The sequence below is a fragment of the Haemaphysalis longicornis genome, unplaced genomic scaffold (assembly GCF_048455015.1).
Source record: "Haemaphysalis longicornis isolate Haplotype H1 unplaced genomic scaffold, Haemaphysalis longicornis Haplotype H1 scaffold_9, whole genome shotgun sequence".
Classification (NCBI taxonomy): Eukaryota; Metazoa; Arthropoda; class Arachnida; order Ixodida; family Ixodidae; genus Haemaphysalis; species Haemaphysalis longicornis.
This window is the reverse complement of record NW_027526460.1, coordinates 136,304,922-136,325,756: the sequence shown is the minus strand read 5'-3', so window position 1 is coordinate 136,325,756 and position 20,835 is coordinate 136,304,922. Positions and strand designations below refer to the sequence as shown.

Genomic DNA, 20,835 nt, shown 5'->3' with positions numbered 1-20,835 from the left:
CGTAAAATCAGCCGCCGTGTCTGACATTTGTGCCAAAATGGCGTTCGCACAACTTGAATGGAGCATGGAATAAAGAGCTTCGGCTAAACACCGCTCGACAAATTTAGAATTAACCGATTGTAAACTAAGTGCACCTTTTTTGAACCAGTAGTGAAATCAATATGGGTTACAAAAATACGAAATACCACACTGATAAGGTAACTCACCCTTCCAATCGCAGTTCGTTGTCCCGAAACCAAGGTCGGGTCTTTAGTCGCATGGGTCAGCATTGATTCCAGCCACTGTCGGAAAGCATAAAGGGCATTTGCGTATCTGTATCTGTGCGCATATGCCCTCCAGAGGGAATATGCGTACAGATAAATATGCGTATATACACACTGGAGGCGTCCACTCAACTTATAATAACATTTCTGGGAGTTTCACCCGCCGATGCCGCATCGGGGCTACGACGCGTACCGTAATGGGAGAGGGGGAAGCGGGAGGGGGGGGGGGGGCTCTGTGTCAATTTAGGCCATGGATTTTTAACATGCCTTTACCTCTCGACACACAGGTGCTTTAATTTTACAGCAAATTTGGTGGTGTGTACTTAGTAGGGCTTTCTAGAGCGCGTGTTTGTGGGTGTAAAAACTCACCCATTGTTCCATGGCCGGAGAGCAGCACATACCCGCACAGGTGCGTTAGCCAAAGCTTTTCAGCAGAATTTTCGGGACGTTAAGCCGAACGTGACGCTTTGTTGTCTTGCTACGTTAACAGGTACCAGCCATCTAATGTCAGATGTGTTTGATCTTGCCTGATATGCCGTTACTGAACATTAGGACTACCTGCCATGGCGTTACCATGTGTTACAAGGTAGGTTATATCGCATGGTATGTTGTTACCATGGTGTATGCAGCCAAGCGTGGTAGAACATACTAGGACATGCGTACTGACTCAAATTTAACCTCCGGTTGTTTTTTTAATTGGTAGAAGACCCAAAACTCCTACAGTGTTAGAAATCACATATGTGCCTAGGTGCATCGGTCGACGTTTCATCCGTGATTATTTGTTTCTTGCGAGTCCCAACATCTGAGCAATACAGTCAACACAGCACTTCGCCCATATACTCGCTCATGCGGGAGCCAGAGCGCACCGACTGTGTGCGTGTCTGTGGTGTTAAACAAAGTGACGGAATGCTAATCGAAAAAATCTACACAACCCCTAAAAAATCCCACAGAGATGGACACCTTATTTCATGAACAGGCGAGATCCAGAGCCGGAGAGTACAATTAGGCAGTGGATATTGCTGAGGAATTGATATTGCGAAACAAAAGATGCACGATTCCCGTTTTTTTTTCTCTGGACAAGTTCGACTCCGATTTTCGGAATCTTTCCCACAGCACTAATAGATGCCCGTCAACCCTCTTTTAAAGGCTCTCTGTCGCCCTTACCGAAGGCCTTCTCCCCCTCCAGCCCTGGCTCCTCTTCGTACAGAAAATTTTGAAGACCTAGTGATATTCCAGGCCCAAATACTCTGAGTTCGTCTTCGTGCCTCGAAACCGACCTCGAAGGTAGGAACCATGACCGAAAGTATGGAGCGTCTGCCCCCTGCAGGCAATGGAACTACTTTGCACGGTACTGTGGGTTGTGGCGAGGCCGCAGCGGCATCCTCCAGTTTGCATCTATGTTTCCGACGTGCAGCAGGACCTGGTAGAAGACCCAAAACTCCCATAGTGTTACAAATCACATATGTGCATAGGTGCATCGGTTAACGTTTCCTTCGTGATTATTTGTTTCTTGCGAGTCCCAACATTTCAACAACACAGCCAACACAGCACTTTGCCCATATACTCGCTCATGCGGAAGCCAGAGCGCACCGACTGTGTGCTAATCAAAAAAATCTACACCACCACTAAAAAATCCCACAGAGATGGACACCTTCTTTCATAATGTATCAGGAGGCTCCATCTTATTTCCGCCCCCCCCCCCCCTCCTGGATGTTCCCTCCGACGAGGATTGCCCCCAATGTGCTGGCTTCGAATGGAAGGCACACATAGATACCTCGACTGTGAAGTGTTTTATCCTGGAGCATATTAGCAGCTGTAGAGCCCACACTCACGTGTACATTGATGGCTCAGTGACGGCTACGTCATACGCGATAAAGGTCCGGATCCCTTCGTCATGCACTACCATCTGCGCCCCGCTTAGCCAGTAGACATCTACGATAGCTACTCAGCTGGCTGGACTGCTGGCGGTTTTAACAGCGGAGCAATTTGGGGGCTCGTAATGTCCGGCGATGATGCCCGTAACGAGAAGCGAAATCTGTGCCCGTCACGCCAGGCGAAGGTACGCCTCCGGGCCGACAGATGCCACCACGCCTCAGCGCCGGTCCAGTGCAACATCTCGGCAACATCTCGGCACGCAGCATCAGTCCACCTGCCGCACTGTATAAGCACCAATAAACTACCAGACCTCCATCGGTGAGCTTCGAGTGCGTACTTCGCAGACACTGCGGCGGCCGCCAACTTGTTGGTGATGAAAATTGAAAGCGCTTGGAGAACGTGACCAGTGTCCACTCACGTTTCCTCTAGGGTCTTATATGAGCGAGGCACTTAGAGCGCGCCAGGACGTGGGGGAGAAAGAGGGTGACGAAAGGGGGACGTAAGAGATAGCACGGCCATTTGACTGCCTTTCCTTGAACGGTTGGAAGGTAGGTATCAGTCGCTCGCCTATGAATGCCAACCCGTACGCGCTACGGAAACAGCGGAAGCCGAAGGGCTAGACCTCAGCGCGGTCGCCCGAGAACACCAGCGCAGTCGGAGAGCGAGTTCGGTCCTTCGCACTTCGGAAGCAGTAGCGAACACTGTGCACAAATGGAGCGAAACCTGAGCGGACCTGTACCGGGAATAGTTAAAGTAAAGTGGCGTTGTGCGGTGTTTGTTTGCGTCCAAGTGTCAGAAATGGATAAAGATGTAAACAAATGTATATGCTATGTCATAATATCACCCCTATGTGTGCACTTGTGTAAATAAAAATCAAATTAAACCCTCGTCCAAGCTTTAATTTTTGATGAAGCAGCAGAGCTGTGATAAAACAGCTCCGTTGTTTCAACAGATTTCACAAGCGTGGAACAGGCTTTATTTTTTTATCATTATAATCTAAAGCAGCCAGCCGGTGATTGCTCTGTGTTGAGAAACTCGCAATGAGCACTAAAAGCCTAACATCGCCACTAAAAGAACAGGTGAGCTGAGAAATTAATATTAAAGCGGAGTTAAGTGTGTAACTGGCGGCGGCCGGCCCGTCGCCAAGCTCACTGCAGGAAAGCCAACTTCGCACAATGAGTTTCACTAAAAGATGACGATAAGTGACGGCACATCAGGCGCCTAAAGAAAGAAAAACACTTCCCGTGGTCAGCATCGGACCTGGGTGCCTCGATGGCGCCATTACGACGCGGTCAAAGCGGTCTGGAAGCAGGCACATAAAGCCTGATTCGTCTAACGACTACCATGGTTAAAACGCGAAGCTTTCTCGGCAAATGGCGAACGCACAGTGAAAGCCGCAACGATGAAAGTCAAAGCCTCAACAATCAAAGTTCAAACCGTCAAGGAATAAAGTCGAAATCACAACTACGCGAACTCCAGCCCATCAACGATGAAAGTCCACAACCCCAACGACAGCGGACGATCTTTCACGAGAAAGCTGAGTGTTGAAACCACCGTTATCGGTGCATAAAGGGGCTTTTGATTATTTTTTAACACGAAAGTTTTATTCCCGGATACACAAACATTTGAGTGACGTCAAATCCGTCACGGAAGTGACGCCTGTACAACGAAGCAAGCGGCCTGTAAAGGGTGCACCCCTGCGCACAGGGTCTTCTTCCGGGGAAGCTGCCTTTAGAATCAAAGAGTACGTTATACTTAGGGTTGTTCCTTTTCTGGTTGTATTTTTGACATGAAATTGTTTTATGCCGGGATACACCAAGATTTCACTGACGCCATATCCATCACGGAAATTACGCCAGTACATTTTTGCCAAAGCAACCCGCCAGCAGGACGTCGCTCGCCAAGCACACCCACAAGACAGCTGCCGACCCGCAAATCATGCTCAGCTGCAGATCTCGCTGCACATTTCACTTTCGTGTTTTACCGATTCCTTTGACTAAGGAATCAACCACATTTTTTTTTCTTTTTTGCGTCTACAAGCAAAGAAAACTGAGCACCATAAAACTGCAGCGGCTTCGTGCCCACTACGGAGTCGCGAGCAACACCTCAGCTGACATAGCGGCCTAATCTTCCCACGGCATCCGTGTTCAAGCGTATTAAGTGCAGAGCGCTTTAGGGCTCGCCTTGTCGTCGTAGCTCGCTCGCTGGACCCAAATAGAGCCACACGGTGTTCCGTCGTAGCGGCGGTCGTCGCGGCGTAACCCAGGTGCTTGGAAAGTCAAGTGGTTTATATAGTCATAAGCGTTCGAAACACGTGAACCGCTGGCACTTCTCATACATCTCCCCGTTGTTTAGCGGAAAGAAAAATATAGGTACATTTGAGGTGAAATATACGTAATTAACCGGCAGCGCCTGCGTTGATTTAGTTAGGAACGCTCGTTGGCTTGGTCTTTACGATAGTAAGAGAAAAAAGTGGCAATAAAATACCGGCATGTGCGGGTGGAAAGTGGAAAAGCAAGCATAAAAAGAACAGCTGGCGCAATTTCAGGCAGGGGGCGCGCGAGCACTGCAAAGGTGGAAAATTTGAATGTCATTGGGTGGTAGCAGTGAGCGGATAACAGCGCTACAGCACATTATGGCGAATCACTGCTCTGCACTTCCGGCAGTTTCACATTAAGTTGAACGGCTTTTTTTCGCTTCATCGATCGCCTGGAAAACGAAGCTATCTTATAGGGTAGAAGAAGGCAGAAGTAGGCATGTCTCTACCAAAATCAACCCCAAATGCATCTTCAAGATGTTAACTGGGATTAAAAAGCATGAGGAAATCATTCTAGACCGACTGCGCTTGAATGTGGCTTTCATAGCACATTACCTGAAAAAAATACAAACGGCAACTTCACCACTTTACTCCACATGCTGCACACGAGAACACATCGAACATGTCATATGTGTGTGCTTATAGTACATGGCGGCCTACACACCCAAGCTCAGCGCATGTTTGGATACCTGTTTGGGTCCTAGTCAGACTGCACTGGCAACTGCATGTCTTTTGGCGCGTCTGCGCAGCACAGGACTACGCAGAATTTCGTGAACATCTTTATTGTCTATGTGGCTGAAAAGTTTGTGTCATTCATCTTCTCGCTTTTGTTGCTACTTTTCTTTCATTTTTTTTCGCGTCTGGCGTGGCAAACCAGACGCCATGGCTTGGCTAAGATCGCCATCATAATTACATATATTCTCTCTCTCCCCTCCTATCTCTTAGTCTTTTTCTCCCAGCAGTAACAAAAGTTGCAAACAGATGGCGCACGAGCCCCGTGAACGCGGGAAAACTGATTTGAACTGAGCAAACCTTTATTGTGTTTTCGTGGGAGGACATGGCAGGGAAGAACGTGACGAGCAGCGATATGTGCACATACGCGACCATTTCGATAGCAGCAGGAACCAACAAAAGCAAATCCAGTGTTGATAACCAGGAACATTGTTTCCTCAAGCACTATCCCTGCAAAACATGCCAACAGCTGTTTCAGCAACAAGCTTCAGTCATTCATTAACCTAAGAAAGCTTTACACGTCCTCGAAGACAAGTGGCACACTCTCTCGAACGTCGATTTCATTTCGGTGTACGCAATCGAAAGTTTCTTGAGTGGCTGGACACACGTTCGACTCGCCGTACTGGGATCTCCTCTCGTTTTCCTTACGAGTTCATCGTGTCCATCCGATAAACCGTGGGAAGTCTCACTAATAAAACCCAGCGAAAGAAATGAACATACATGCCCGCAGGGGAGACAACAGCGCTCATCAAACTCTCATTTGAGTTGAAACGTTGTCCTCCATAGGGACCTTCTGAATGAGAGTTAAACAAATATTTATACTAGCTCAGCTTTGTACGGACTTGGTAGCAGTCCTGCGCAGACTTTCTTTTTGTTGCATGTCATGCATTTAGCTTTTTCTAAGGCTTGGTTGCTGAAACTGCTATATAGAAGAAAAGGCAACGCTCAGAGTGAGAATGGCGACGCAGTTTTGGCCACCAGGCATTGCACCTTACTAATGGAACAGGCCTGAAAAGTACTTTAAGGCACTCGCTAATGCTCTTTGCGCTGAAGGAAATGGTATATTGTGAGCCCGACACGAAGCAATAAATATGTGAGAGAATATGGCTTGCTCAGACAGCCCAGGACTGTCTGAAGGCCGGTCGCGGAAAAAGAGAAGACTAAAAGCTAGTAGATTTCGTTGAGCGAAATGTTCTCACAATAGACAATCTACAACTTCTCTCTAATGTAACCACGCGAGTTCTTCGCCGTTTTTACGTGTCCGGAACGAAGGGCAACGTCGTCTTTTGTGCGACTGTTATCACTTACGCAACAACAAAGACATCATAATGAATGCACATCAAGCGTGGTTAGCTCGCCATGGCGCAAAACTCGGCTTGCGCGAATGCAAAGCCGGCTAACGCGACGTGCGCCGCTAAGCAGGCCTGCTTTTTGTCGTGGGCGTATTTTGCTTTTTTTCTTTTTCAGATGACGCATCGAACACGAATTGTTCCTGTTACAAAGGCAGCCCTGTCCCGTTGTTGTAACTGACTGCACTTTCGTATTTGAGATCGTGATCTGCACGGTAGAAGCGCGTATCCGACGCCGTGGTTGAACAGGCAGCTTCTGTCTTCCAGCGCCGCTGCTAGTAGCCCTTCTCCCTGGTGTCTCGAGAGGAGGACGAGGGCAGCGGCGCCGCCGTGGCTGCGTTCTTCCTTCACGGCTGCCCGTCTACTGCGGGTCTCGTCGTGGCAGGGGTGACGGCGGCCCCGGGCTCCTCCTTGGCCTCGTCCTCGGGCTCGTCCCTGCCGTGCTTGTCCTTGCGGCACAGCATGGCTGCCCGCAGCTCCTCCACCAGGGTGCTCCAGATGGCGCTCTGCGGGGCCAAAAGGATGATGACGATGACCGTGTTGTTTACTGACGGAACGGCTATTAGACCAGAGGCGGTATTCTCGTTTCCTGTCTGTTTTGCGTCCGTTTCAAAAGTGTTCGTTTTAAGCAAGCCCTGATTGGCTAAAAGCGAACACCCGGATGTGACGCCGTGCAAGTACAGCGGAGCTGTGAGCCGCGGCTTCTCAGAGGAGACGGTTTGGAGCAGATGATTTTTCGTCGCCTTGTTGCTGGTTCGCTGGTGGAACAATAAACACATAAAAGATAGCTTAAAAAAGGTTTATCCGTTGAAAATTTGTTTACAAGAACAGTTGCGCAAAAGTCGACCCAAAGCCCGCCTACAACTGGAAGTACTTCACAATAAAACAGACGTAAAACGGACGTTTTTAAAACGGGAACACCGCCCCATAGCATCCAAAAGGTGTTGTACCTCGGGTGAGCTGTGTGCGCATGGGTTCTGTTAAAAGGTGCTCACCTAGAATTGGTGTAGAGGCCCCATGATAAGTATAAGGTGAGTATAAAACAGTTTAGAGCACGTAAGGAGATTTGGTCTTCCTATAAACGCGTGGTCAGCCCGCACGAAAACACACTTCCCGCGGCCACAGTCTAGGACAGTCATGACGTGAAAATATTGTAGCGAACGTTTGCAGATTCCGAGCGACATAATTGCGCAGTATACTGGAACCCAGCATAATATATTTGTGTTCCACTAAAGCGGCGTTTTCACAAGGGGAAACTGCTTTTACAAGGTTGTGGTCAGGGGCTGTAGCCGGTACTTCATCCCTTAGGGATACATTGATGACCGGGCCTGATTGGCTCAGAGGGCTTGCTTGCACACTCCAGCGTGGCTGCTATTTCTACTTTTGAGCACCGACCATTGTAAGATGCGTGAGCCTAACGCAGTGGTTATATATCTTATTTCACTGTTTAAGGACGCTGTTTAGATTCCGGAACTTTCTTGAAGCGGACGCCTAATGTGCCCCAAGAGGGAAAAAATCCAGCGCCAACCGCCATATAATGGTAAGATAAATACACGTTCTCCGCGCCGTCATTTTACTTACACAACTAAGACACAGAACGAGCGCGGGCCCTTCGTCGTTCCGTGTGGTCCACGACCGGCTTTATAGATAGCGACCTGCCATCGCAGCCGGCGACAGTGGGAGCCAGCGTTGGAAAAATTTGTCGTGTAAGGACGGCGCTCTCCGTCAGGTGGCGCAAATGTTTATCCCTAAATATAGTTCCTGTATATGGCTAGCGCAAGAGTTGCGCGTCTGATTTCCACATGTCGCGGGTTCCATTTTGGCAGGAAAGCGCGCTTTCAGTGCTACGCACAAGACCCCGTATTCAGTCAGTTCTGCTCAACCGAGCATTGGCGGTTGCGGAAGCAGCGGAACGGGCGGCCCGCTAGGGAGGTTCCCGTTTGAACCCATTCCCATTTCATCCTTCCCGCTCGTGCCCTCCCGTTTCAACCAGGCGCAAAACGACCTTCCCTTTTCGCCCTTTCCCATTTCACCTGTTCCCATTTAAACCTTCTCGTTTGTTCCCTGCCGCTTCAACCCGGTACAAAACGCCCTTCCCGTTCCGTATTTTCCCATTTAGCCCGTTCCCGGAATAGCGAACCCAGTCTCGACTCGGGGGACCGAGGCGTGCGATTTTTGAAATAAAAGTTGCGTGCGACTGTATCTTAACCTCAGGTTTCGAGTTACGTCCGACGTAACCGAAAGTCAGAAATTACTTGCGTCAAACGTCAAACGTATTTCACCGTAAAAAAACGTTACGGCTGGCGGAGCCAAAGTATGCAGACGCCCGATAAACCTGCAACCTTTTTGCAATGGTCCGTTTTACGATACCCGGCGCCAATTTAAAAAAAAAAAAAACACGTAGGTTGCTGCGTTACGTCCGACCAGGTACAGCGTATGTGAATTACAGCTGAAACCACACCCTTCCGTCTGCTTCTGCGTTGGTCGAGCGGTCTGGAACGTGTTGTTCGTATGCGTACTCCGCGGCAGCGGTGATGGTGCCAGTCCCTACGGTTGTATATACGAATGCACTTGCACTTGCAAAACTCACACACACACACACACACACACACACGCACACAAGCACGCAAACGCACACGCACACGCACCCGCACACGCACACACAAAGAAAGGACGAGAATTAACAAAATAGAACCTTTCCGCGGTCGCAGTGCCAGTTTGTAGCGTCCATAGCTCTTGCCGAGAATAAAATTGGGTGTTTTAACAAATGCAACTATTAATTTTTCAGTGGTAGTATAGGGATACTTCTTTATTTCTACGCAGGAAAAAGATCTCGCGAAATGTAATAACTAAATTTAACTACAGCAAAAGCGTATTTTATGAAAGCGGTAGCTATAATGGGCCAAGCCAGTGGTACGATCCATTTTAATGCGTGGATAACGGTCACTTTATATGCAAATGTCAGTAAAAGAATGGCCAAAGAAAAGCTGAAATGTTTGCTTGGAGGAAACGGTTCGCACACATTTTTCATCCAGGCGTTAAGAACACGTACCTCAAGATGTATTCTCTTGCGTGTACTTTTTACGGATAACACATAGGCGGGCACGCAGTACGTGGAAAAGCAAAACCGAACCATCAGGTAGTTATCTGTATATAAAAAAGAGTTTTAGCATATCGTTACCGTGTTTGTGTCACCGTTTACCGTGTTACCTGGAGCCGGAGTTTCTGTTTGCCGCTGAAAACGGTAGGACACGTTTTAGCACACCGTTTTTGGTTTGCGTATTCCGGCCGCCGCGGCGCAGGTAGCGACATCTGATGAATTAGTCTCAAAGCAAATCACGCATAATTTTGTTGCTCATATCTATTTGCTTTCGTTTAAAGTAGCTCGAATATTTCACTTTTTGGGTGAAGCGCTCACAATAATTGTAGTTGTTTTGAGAATACTGTAGCCATCACATGTAGAGCTTTAAAAAGAAAACGTGTCGGTGGCGCCATCTACCGAGTAGAGTTTGAGCCAGTGTAAAATAGCCAATGCAAATTTGCCTCCGCGCTAAATATTTATGGAAGAAATGAGTAAAATATGTTGTAGTCATTACTCAGTAACCTACACTACCTTGTCCAGCACAACTTTGGAGGCCTAAAAGCGCACTGCGAGCTCAGAATCTGATCGGAACTATTTGAGGCGGGCGTTTTGGTAGCGGGTCGAAACAGAAGGTGGTCAAACGGGAAGGCCGTTTCGGGCTACACCCATATATATCTATATATATATATATATATATATATATATATATATATATATATATATATATATATATATATATATATATATATATATATACGCCCCCCTCTTTCCTCAGTTCCCCGGCACCACTCCAACGCCCCCATTTAATTCAGGAAATTCCATTTCCTGAATTAAATACACCGTGTTTCCTTCCACTTTTTTTTTGTGCGGCCTGCAATTTTTGGACCCATACCTCCCTCGCACTGACCCCCAACTCCAGATTGTAGCGTAATGGAGTATTTAATGTTTCTGCAGTGATTGTGTAAATACGCCATGCGGCTCTTGTACCCTCCTGCGCGCTTGTGATAGGTAACTGTTTAGGGTGAACAGAAATAGATAACATTCAAACCAAACATAAAAGCTAAGTTACTTCTCAGAGGGGACTTGAAATCAGTAACGAAAAGTTCTTGTATGTTGTATCGTCGGTATTCATACCAATCACAGTGATTATTGTGCTTCCCAGTAGGCATCGAAATACCTTTCAGAACGAAATAAAAACGGTACTGTACATCTAAGTTAAACTTTTTTTGTTGCCGCTGAAATCGAAAACGCAATAGCATTACGCAGATGTGCCACGGAGATTACAACGTCGCTCAGGAGTCACTAAACATAAATCGCTTCCAGCGTTTTTCGGTCTCAAGCGGTGTTACGTCCAATAAAGATTGATTCGAATGTCAGAAAATAGAGCGGCCACCCGTTGTCTCAACTTAATAGCCTTGGCTGTACAGAACTTAATTAAGACCGTACGCGCGCATAAGAAATGACAGTACCTGTTTATGAGTTGAACATCATTTAAACGCGGGAAATTTTGCAACGGCGGTATTATCGGAAAGACGTAGTCCGTTCCCTGGAGCGTAGTGCGGGACAGCGCATGTGAAATAAACCCGTCTAGTCGCCACCTTCGCTGACATAAAAGGATCACCAGGTGCTGTAATATTACTTTCCATTCCTAAAAGCAGCTATGGCGGCTTATTTTTGTCATACGGAGCGCAAAAGCTGTCAAAAGCCATTTCGCGGACCACCGCAGCACGGACGGCTGTTGCTTTCAACCATCGGCTCCGCGCGCTGCCGTGCGGCGGGAAGCGGCGAAACGGCCCCTTCGAAATTACGCTCTCTCTGGCCGAATGGGACGGCCGGAGCAACGGCGCGCCGCCGGTAGCTGATCGCGGAGGCCACGGCTGGGGAGCCTTATTTACCGTTAGTCAAACTAGATGGTGCCACTATACGCGGCGGCCACTTTAATGGCTTTGCTTTGTTTTTGACCATATTTGTACCTGGCCTGGTTTTGTTCAGGGCAAAAATAATCATTTTGTGAAACAGGATGTTCGCTCGGCAAATATGGTCTCGTAAGAGACCGTCGCTTACGCCAATCGGCCAGTGTCGCGTCTCCAGGGGCCAGGCAGCCGAAGAAGCATATGGGTCCCGTGAAGAGGGAACCACCCCATCCGGCACGTAGTTGCCGCAATTTTGTTTGCTTCAATAAAGTTGTTATCTCTCTCGCGCGCGTCAGACAACTTCAAAGTGGTGGACTCCTGTGCAGCTAAAACAGCATAGTGCACGCAGTACCAACAGCATGCATCGGTACTTGTTTAAGTTACTTTCATGACTTCCACTATTTACCCCGCCATTCTTACTGCCATAAAAATAATGTGCCCCAAATGTAAGGGCCAACAGCTCGTTCAGCAAGCTAATAAGCCCTGCTAATTTGCTTTTGCTTTTTCCGGCCTCAGCCAATCGCAGAGCTGGCTGGTATGACATCATAGGTTCTGCTGCGGGAAATGAGCTAGTGGGTCGCATGATTATTCCCTTTTTGCCTAATTATGTAGCGTATTTGGGCGAAGTTTATGTTAAAAGTGGGGTCAGTATGGCAGTAACGAGGCAATATTTAGGACGATCTAAACTTGTGTTTTGTCTGCATGGAAAAAACGGGCGGTAGGAAAAGGGGAGCACAAATGGAAGTGCACTGACCATGGACTCGGCGCTGAGGTTCTTCCTGGCGTGGCGGCGCACGAATATGACGAGCATCACGATCATGGTGACCACGAGTCCGAGGAGGAGGAAGACGAAGACGAGGCTGAGGCGCCCGAAGCGCACCGTGAAGGGTGTGGGCCGGTACACGGGCTGCTCGCGCGGGCAGTTGAGCGCGCCCCGTTCCCGCCACCAGTAGTGGCGCTGCATCTGCAAGGTCCCGTCCGACTTGAGCCGGATAATGGCCGCCGACAGCTCCGACAGGTACGCGCTGCCTGCGAACGAAACGACCAAGAATAGGCAAGGCGCGTCATCTTTTAGATCTTGACCGTACAGGACCGAATGAGTTCGTGTCGTCGCCGACACTTGCGCGTAATTATTAGTGCCCTTTTTTCTAAGGATAAAAACACGGCCAATAGGGTTAGGGTTATTCAGTAATTTTTAAAAATCAACCACAGACGGTAGACATGGAAGTGTGTTCTGGCAATTATCAATAGAATGAGCACGTTCTGCGTGGTACGACCAAAATAAATTTGTCTGCACGCCCTTTTGTATGGTAGCACGCCATTCTTTGCAAAAGAAGACTAGTAATTAGCTTTCAGAAGTAGCTGAAAAAAAATAACACGCGTTTATTGCGTTATCTTCTTCTGTTACAAATTGTGGTTAATCTTTGCATTACGAGGAAGGTCCCAATATCACTTCATTTTGGGAAACCCTGCTGAAAGCATTGAAGAAAGCAAACCCTCGAAGACGACCATTAAATACGTACTCTTTAACTTCAGTCCAAATTAATCTGAGTTATTTTCTCTTTTACATAGTTTGACTGTATTCTGTCACGTTCACCTACGCCGACAGGATCTATTAATTATTAGGAAATTTCGCATCTGTGCTCTTCCGTTGCCAACTCCGGGTGGCAGCCCGAACACGCCGAGACGGACTAAACCAAAAAATGCAGGAGGCAGCTGGACTTTAATTAACTATTTATAGCCCGTTTTATACACGCCTGCAGCTGTTTTTGTACAACACACTGACGGAGAGGACAAACAAAAATCCATATCCATATCCTTAGCTGCCGTATGTGCTTTTCCCTCGTGTTTTGTCGTCTCTGTTCCGTCGGCGTTCTTCAACAGACAGAAAGGCGAAATTTTCTTTCTGTCCTGATGATCACTGCTTTATAAGACGAGTGTGGAATTATAGCTACGTGCCGGGGCGCTTGCTGCACTGCACGTACCCTTGGGCAGGGCGAGGGCGTATCCGCTGGAGCCGATGATGTCGCCCACTTGCTCGAGCTCGCAGTAGCGGCTCTCGAGGTACTCCAGGGTGGGCGACTCCATGAACATGGCGTACGAGCCGCTCAGCACGCGCTCGATGCCGTCGGCGTAGCTCTTCACGAACGCCTGTTCACCCTGGCCCTGGATGCCCTGCCACAGCTTCATGTACTGCGGGAACGTCGAGTGCTGCAAGGGGGAACGGGTCAAGGCTCCGAGTTACAATTCCCGCACAATTTCTGTGCCTGCACTGCATGGTCTTTGCACAGTCCGACAGCAGTGTCTTTGGAATAAAAGGTATGCGGCATTATTGTGGCTCTTTGCTGCATGTGGGTACAACATTTCTAGAGACGATACGCCACGTATGCGAGTGCCCACGCTACTCGGCTGAAAGAAAAAAGCTGTCGTCAGCGCTGAGGAACCTGGACTGTCGGCGGTCATTTTCGGAGGGAAAGATTCTTTGCCACTGGTCTTCTCAGTCATCCGCTCAGAAGGCGACTAAGGAACTATTACGTTTTCTACGGGCGACGAACTTGAACACTAGGCTATAGACTGAGAGCCTCCAGTGTCAATCACTGTCAGTGCCTCAGTGCTGGGCATACGTGTCTGGTCCAACTTTTCCTCTTTTTTTTTCTCTCTCTCTCTTTTTTGCCCATTTCCCCTTTCCCACGTGCAGGATAGCAAACTCGGCTCTAGCCGGGTTAACTTTCCTGCCTTTCTTCTACATTCTTCCTTCCTTCCTTCTAGTGCGAAAGTATTTCCACCCCACCTACTTGGATTTGACGGATGTAAGATGAAGCCATAGCGACAGCATCACCGTTGCTTAGCTAAGCTGCTGGCGTGGCAGCGGGAGGGAGCGTCAGGCCTAGCGTTGGGCTTAGCGCTACCCTTTGATTAACGTCCGACGTTTTCAAACGGTACCCGTCGCTTGCCGTACAAGGAGTTGGGCGTTGCTTTGTAGGTCGTTAGGTTTAACGTTAGTGTTGCCAAATGGTTCGCCTAAGCGCAGCCATTAAGTCCGTTCTGCTTGGTGCGAATTTACCTGTGAATTCGCGGCTCATGCGGCAAGACGACGTATTTTCGTTGCAGTCGAAGCTACGAAAGCAGGTTGTTTTGCCACACGAGCGGCGCCGCAGCTGCGAATTCACAGACAAATTCACACCGAGCAGAGCGGCCTTAACAAGAGAGATTTTTTAAGGCTCGAATGACGGAGAGGAGGAGAAAAAGACACGAAATAATAAAAATGGTCATGACGCTTCCATTCACACAACATACGTCCCACAAGTCCACATGAGCTCTGTAACTCAAATCAAATTGTCGATAGTGTCCCACGCTCGCGCAGGTCAATGGAAAACAGTTTTTAAGCCTGAACAACAACTCAAATACTTCAGACAGTAAGAAAGTTTAATCTATAAATCAAGCAACGAGTCAAACATACAATGTCTTAGAGTGAAATCACTAGGATGGTCAACCACGAGAAATCTGTGCAAGTACTTCGGATGCTGTGGGCATATTCTGAAGCCTATCAAAGAGCTGCATATTCATAAATCAAAAGGTAGCCACAGTGAGGTCTTGTACAGTGCTGTATCAGCAGGAATCGGTGTTCCTTTTGCACGAGAATGCGGGGTTGGTGCAGCCACCCAGGGCGAAAAATGCGGACGTGCAAACCTCTTTTTACGCAATAACAACAACAAAAGCTTGTACTGAAGAATGCCCCCGTGGATTTCCTGACACGTACAACGACGGCGACGCATGCGTGCGCGCTTCAACTTTGACACTGTTATGGAACGAATGAGGGATTTAAAAAAATGTACGCAAACGTAAGGTGAGTTCAGGAGCTCTTTCCGAGAAAGGTAACCTCAGCCCAGCCCTCTCCACCAGTAAATGCTATTTCTTCCCGATCCACTTGCCTATATATACACACGCGCACACACACATGTATCTGCGTATCTAGACCATAGCCCTTCTTGGGCTGCACAGACGCAAAAATTTCGGTCTGTCTGTCGTCGATTCAGCCGACCGGTAAAAATTTAAACAGCCCTTGAACCAGACGCTTATATGGGTTAAAGATTTTTCAACTTACTATATCTACTAAATTTACCAAACTAGTAGCCCACTTCATACTCTCAACACTTTTCAGCAAAAATAAACATCAGGGATATTTGAGGCAGAGAATTATTCCATAACAGATATTTACAGTGTTCCTTTAAATAATAATAATAGACGTGGGCGTAATTTTAGGGATACCAAACAAAAACGCGTTAAACCCAATATCTTAACCACAAATACAATAAAGGGCTCGCGGTGAAGCCTTGGGCTCGTGGCTCGCAACAGTAACAGAACGTCCCAACAGATGGCGCGGCAGCAGTGTGAACGCGGGAAAATTGAATTGCATTGAGTAAATCGTAATTGCCCTTATTATTGAAGGACCGAGACAGAGAGGGAAGTGAAAGCTAGGCGGGACAAAGAGGAGAGGTCGTCACGTGCAGGGGTGACAGAATACGATAACAGCGAAGCAAGCAGATATGTGCCCAATTGTTTTTTAAAGACGATAGTCTTTCTTGGGCTACTGAAACGCAGAAATTCTGGTCTGTCTGTCTGCCTGTGACTCGATTCACCCACCCGGCCAAACTGAAGCGGAACCTGCGCAATGGTCTTATATGCCCCCAGCCAAATCTAAACGTCTGAGTCCGGTAGCAATGTTCATACTTGTCAACACTGTCGAACAAGGAGAAAAAATTTCGCAAATGTGAGGCAGAAAATCAATACACAAGTGATGTTTGCAGTGTTCCTTTATTTAAAAATTCTAGATGATTGATTTCAAATTAAATACATCCAGTGCTGAAAATCAATTCCCTCTATCACCTGCTCTCGCCCACGACACTATACTTTCTGGCGGCATTTTAAGAAATCAAACGGCAACAGTAACAAAAGGTTCAACTAGATTGGTTCCACGTTCCGCTTGGAATGCGCGTGGTGTAGGGCAACGTGGTTCTATAAACGTTGTAGCAGGGTTCCTCGATTCACGCGCGTCTCTGCCGTACGGCAGCGCTGGCATTGAAGCAGCCGGACTGACGCAGTGGAACGCGGGAAATTTAAATTGACTTGAGCAAACATCTAGCGTGTTTCTCTTGGGAGGAGCGAGACGGGAGAGGAACAGCATGAAAGGTGAGCGGGAAAGAGAAGACGGCATTTACTTGGCAAATGTCGACGACAGACGTGAAGAACGTGTGGGTATGAGCGAGTTGGTAATCCATTATAACTTTGTTGAGCGCAGTAAAGAGAACACAGGACGAGGGATACAACGACGAGCGCTCGTCCTTGTATCCCTCGTCATGTGTTCTCTCTACTGCGCTCAACAAAGTTATGACGAGAGACTATTGTCTTTTGTCGACATTTGTAACGAAAGGAGCCGATACGTGGTCAACTTTTTTTTCACCTTCCCCTCTAACATGGTCCTATGAGACGTTCACAGAAACAAAGATTTTATTATATCAGCACTCCAAACTGTTCCGTCCTTTGTTCCGTCCATGCGCCGTTTTCACAAGTTCCGAATCTTATACCAAGCAGCCAAAATTCACACTTTGTTGCACTGATCCCTCGGTCAAAGAACGATTCGCATTTAACGACAAAACTGAGAGGTAAATTCTTCTCCCATTTTAATTTTTCTGTAACCATACTTTGAAGTGGCTAAAAGTTACTAAATTGTTATATGAGGCGTTCTTTTTTTTGGGAATGAGCAAGATACACCAGACGGGAATGTGAAAAACAAGCGGAAGTTTGCTACCGGACCTAAATGCAACGCTGTCAAATCTGTTATATGATATATTTTATATATCAGCTAGGCGAAGATTATGGCCACAAGTAATTAAAAATTATGCCGTGAATTTGAGCAACAATTAAGTGATAAGTTCTGACTTGGCTTATATTGAATCGAAACACTCAAGTTGATGCGGCATTCTTATAAAAACTGTATCTAAATTGACTTTCAAGCATGGTGCGATTAGGTTTTGGTGGAAAAGGCATTAAAATATGCAACAGGGCTTCAAGAATAGTAGAACTACACATGGAGAGCAGTTGAATCCTCTTAACACCATTAGCAGCTCTTTTCGAATTCTTCCCTAGGATAATTTTACTTGGGCACGCCTGAATGCACTCAGGAAGTAAGCAAGCTTTTCTTTGCTTTGCCATGAATTTCCAAAACGCTTCAGAAGGCAGTTCATATCTTTTCCTTCGCCTCGATGAAGTGGTTCGTACTCTCAGAAAGGGGGAGATTGGCCAGGGCTTGTAAACGGGAGTTTATTAGTTAAGTACCAAAATAATAAGTATTGGAGTAAAAAAAAATAAGTATAATCAGAATGATTTCGTAGGTACGGCCGGGTGAGGCGAGATGAAATTATTGTTTCATTTAATTTCGGTCTCAGTTTCATTTCCTTCACTTCGTCGTTAATATCTGGGGACAGATCTTTCGCCAATCTCCTAATTGCCGTCTGAATTCATAAGGCAGCTCCGAAAAGCGGAAAAAGAACCTTCCGAAAACATCCACGAAACAGTCTGAACAGTCATGCCAAGAGCAAACTCCAATTGGGCAAATGAATTTGACTCATTTTGATCTGTGAAATAGCAGGATTTGGCTCATTTTCGATACGAACTACGATCTGCGTACACGCTCTCAAGACGTTATCTCAACTATTTTCTTGCCACCACTTTCTTATGGGAAAGTTTCTGAGCTTTCCTCGTCACTGCAGTTTTATCCGATTTAGTTTCGGTTTCTAGATCTAGCGCATTTTGGGGGAAAAAAACACCTCATATTTATTCAGCGCGTTTTGATTGATGAGCCGGCCTTTCCAAAACGTTGCGCAGTGTTTTGAGACACTTCGGCAAAACAGTCGCACTGGTTCCTGTCAGTTTCCGCTGTTTTTCTTCATAATGCTTAACTACACTTTACACGTATTTATGCGTTTCCGGTCATCACTAAATAACTATCCTTGACAACGTTTCGTGGTTGTGGTGGTACCAGAACCAGACAGCTGACTTATACCCACTCAGGGAGATTGGCCAGGAAGTGGGGGCTTTACGAATAAAGCAATGTAGTTTTGGGGGAAAAGATATATATTTAGATATTAGAAGAGATTAGCAGTAGATGATTAGAGAATAAAAGTTAGGGGATATAGACCGAAGTAAAAAAGGTAAAAAAAAATTCCCTCGCACTTCCCCGAGGGGGAGAGTGTGTAAGTGCGAATGCCCTCCCGCTCTCCCGCCCGAAGTGGAGAGGAGGCGCCCAACACCCGCAGTCACTGAGCGGAGAGAGGAGGAGGAGAGCAGCGCCGCCGTTACGGCGAGGGCTACACGAGCGCCCTCACGCGTCGGAATGCGGAGCGCCTGCTACGCGAGCGAGAGCTCTCCCGCCCGAAGTGGAGAGGAGGCGCCCAACACCCGCAGTCACTGAGCGGAGAGAGGAGGAGGAGAGTAGCGCGCGCCCATCTCCCCCGTTGCTAGGGAAGACGAGGAGCGCGCGCACCCGCAGCTGTTGCTATGCGGACGACGGCGGCGGACGATTCAGGCTCGCTTAAGAAGTGCATTCGCACTTAAAACATAAAAACTAAGAAGCAAGTATAACGAAGAGAAAATGTGTTACAGATGAAGCAGTGAGCAAGGCGCACGCAGGTTTGACAGGGGAATACGGCAAGGCCAAATGATAGCTAACCCGGTAGACGGCCTGATTCTAGAATAAACGAATGTAACGCACGGCAAAGAATCCCAGTACTTGAGCCCCGAATGACAAAATCAGTGTTGTAGACATTGGAAGGTTTAGCCGGTTACATGTGTCTTCGAAATACCTTTGCCTTATAGAGGAGAACCCTTGGCAGGAGAAGAAGAAATGGTCAATCATTTCTGGTTCGTTGCAGAATGCGCACAGCGGCGACGGAGCCAGATTACATCGGTGCTAGTAAACATTTAAATTTGGCACACGACAGCGATATAGTGAGGGTGACTTCGCAAGCTCGCGACTGCCTTATGCTGCACTTCCATGAGTACCGGAGGTGCTCGAGCTCTGAGTTTTCGCAATAGAATCAGCAATAGTTCTACGTAAGCACAGTCTACGACAGCGAGCCGGAGTGATGAGGTTAATGGGTGGCAGGACCTCCACTACTAGACCACCCAATGCCATTCCCGCCAGGACATCCGTTTCGTCTTTCATAGTGGGTTATAGCTTCTTTTGTCTCAAAATTCAGCCACAAGTTCACCTTCCTCCAGAGTCAAAAGATGCACCCTTGCCGTTTATCCCAGTGAACACACTTGCAACAGCATTCTGGAAATTATAAGTTCGATACCCGCGGGACACTTTTTGTAGTTTTCCCTCTTGTATTTTGTTTTTCAAAAAGGTGTAGTGGAGGTGGAAGAAGGAGCGGAGGACTCAACTATGCGACTTTTGTTGCAGCACATTCAAAGTAAGCGTGTTTCGGTCTAAGAGGCAGCGCAGTTGTCAGACATGAATTAGGCAGGTGTTTCTTACCTCCAGGACAGACCAGCTTCTTTTTCCTCCTGAACGCATTTATGTGCTTCCAAGAGCTATGCCGGCCACATTACACCGCGCCAAAAATAAACTCGCCTAAGTACGTGTTTACCTGCCTCCCATCGATGATTTTTTGATGGGTACGTGATGCTCAGGTGCGTTATCTTTTAATGTAGGGCACGGTGCAAAGTACATCGACTGTGTTCTGTGTGCAAAAGCGAGCATCGATGGAGGCTGCTCTGTTAGATGCGCTGAACGAAGCTACCGCTTGACTCGTGGGCCACCTCAAAATACATGGCTACATCAGCACAATCGCGAGCAAGCAGAGCATATTAGCCCTTAACTGTCTCACATGGAGAGAAGTTGGATGCTTGTCTGTACCTCAAAGAATTGGTGCGTGGATCCCTGCCGCAAAGTGCCGTAGTGCAGTTCCTTTTGGCGCAGCAGGTCGTCGAGGCTGTCAATGGTGGGCCGGTCACGGTAACGCACGATAAACTCGCCCAGCACAGACGCGTACGCCACCATCACGACCAGGGAGAAGAGCCACCACGACACCATGGCCACCACGGTCGACGTTGCCCTGCAAGTCAAGCAGGCGCTGAGTTCAAACCTTGCAACGTGTGGTGCGGACAACGCTCTTGCATGAAAGTGGCAGCAGAAAGGTCAAAGGAATTTAATCCACAAAAGCCACAAGAAGAAAATTATGCCATCTTTGGTTGATTCGCCACAAAGTTAATACAAAAAATTCCCCGCATTTCCCCGAGG

General features: G+C 47.6%; 1 protein-coding gene across 1 annotated transcript in view; it reads right to left on the bottom strand.

Moving 5' to 3' along the window:
• Positions 1–5,467: 5,467 nt before the first annotated feature.
• Positions 5,468–20,835, bottom strand: part of LOC144153764 (glutamate receptor ionotropic, kainate 3-like) — a 42,342-nt gene continuing 26,974 nt past the window's right edge. Inside the window, exons 12-15 of the mRNA XM_077685475.1 lie at positions 20,452–20,650; positions 13,517–13,742; positions 12,286–12,560; positions 5,468–7,042 (exon numbers count right to left, since the gene is read on the bottom strand). Coding sequence (XP_077541601.1) covers positions 6,884–7,042; positions 12,286–12,560; positions 13,517–13,742; positions 20,452–20,650 — 859 coding nt within the window. The 3' untranslated portion in view covers positions 5,468–6,883. The remainder of the gene's footprint in view (positions 7,043–12,285; positions 12,561–13,516; positions 13,743–20,451; positions 20,651–20,835) is intronic.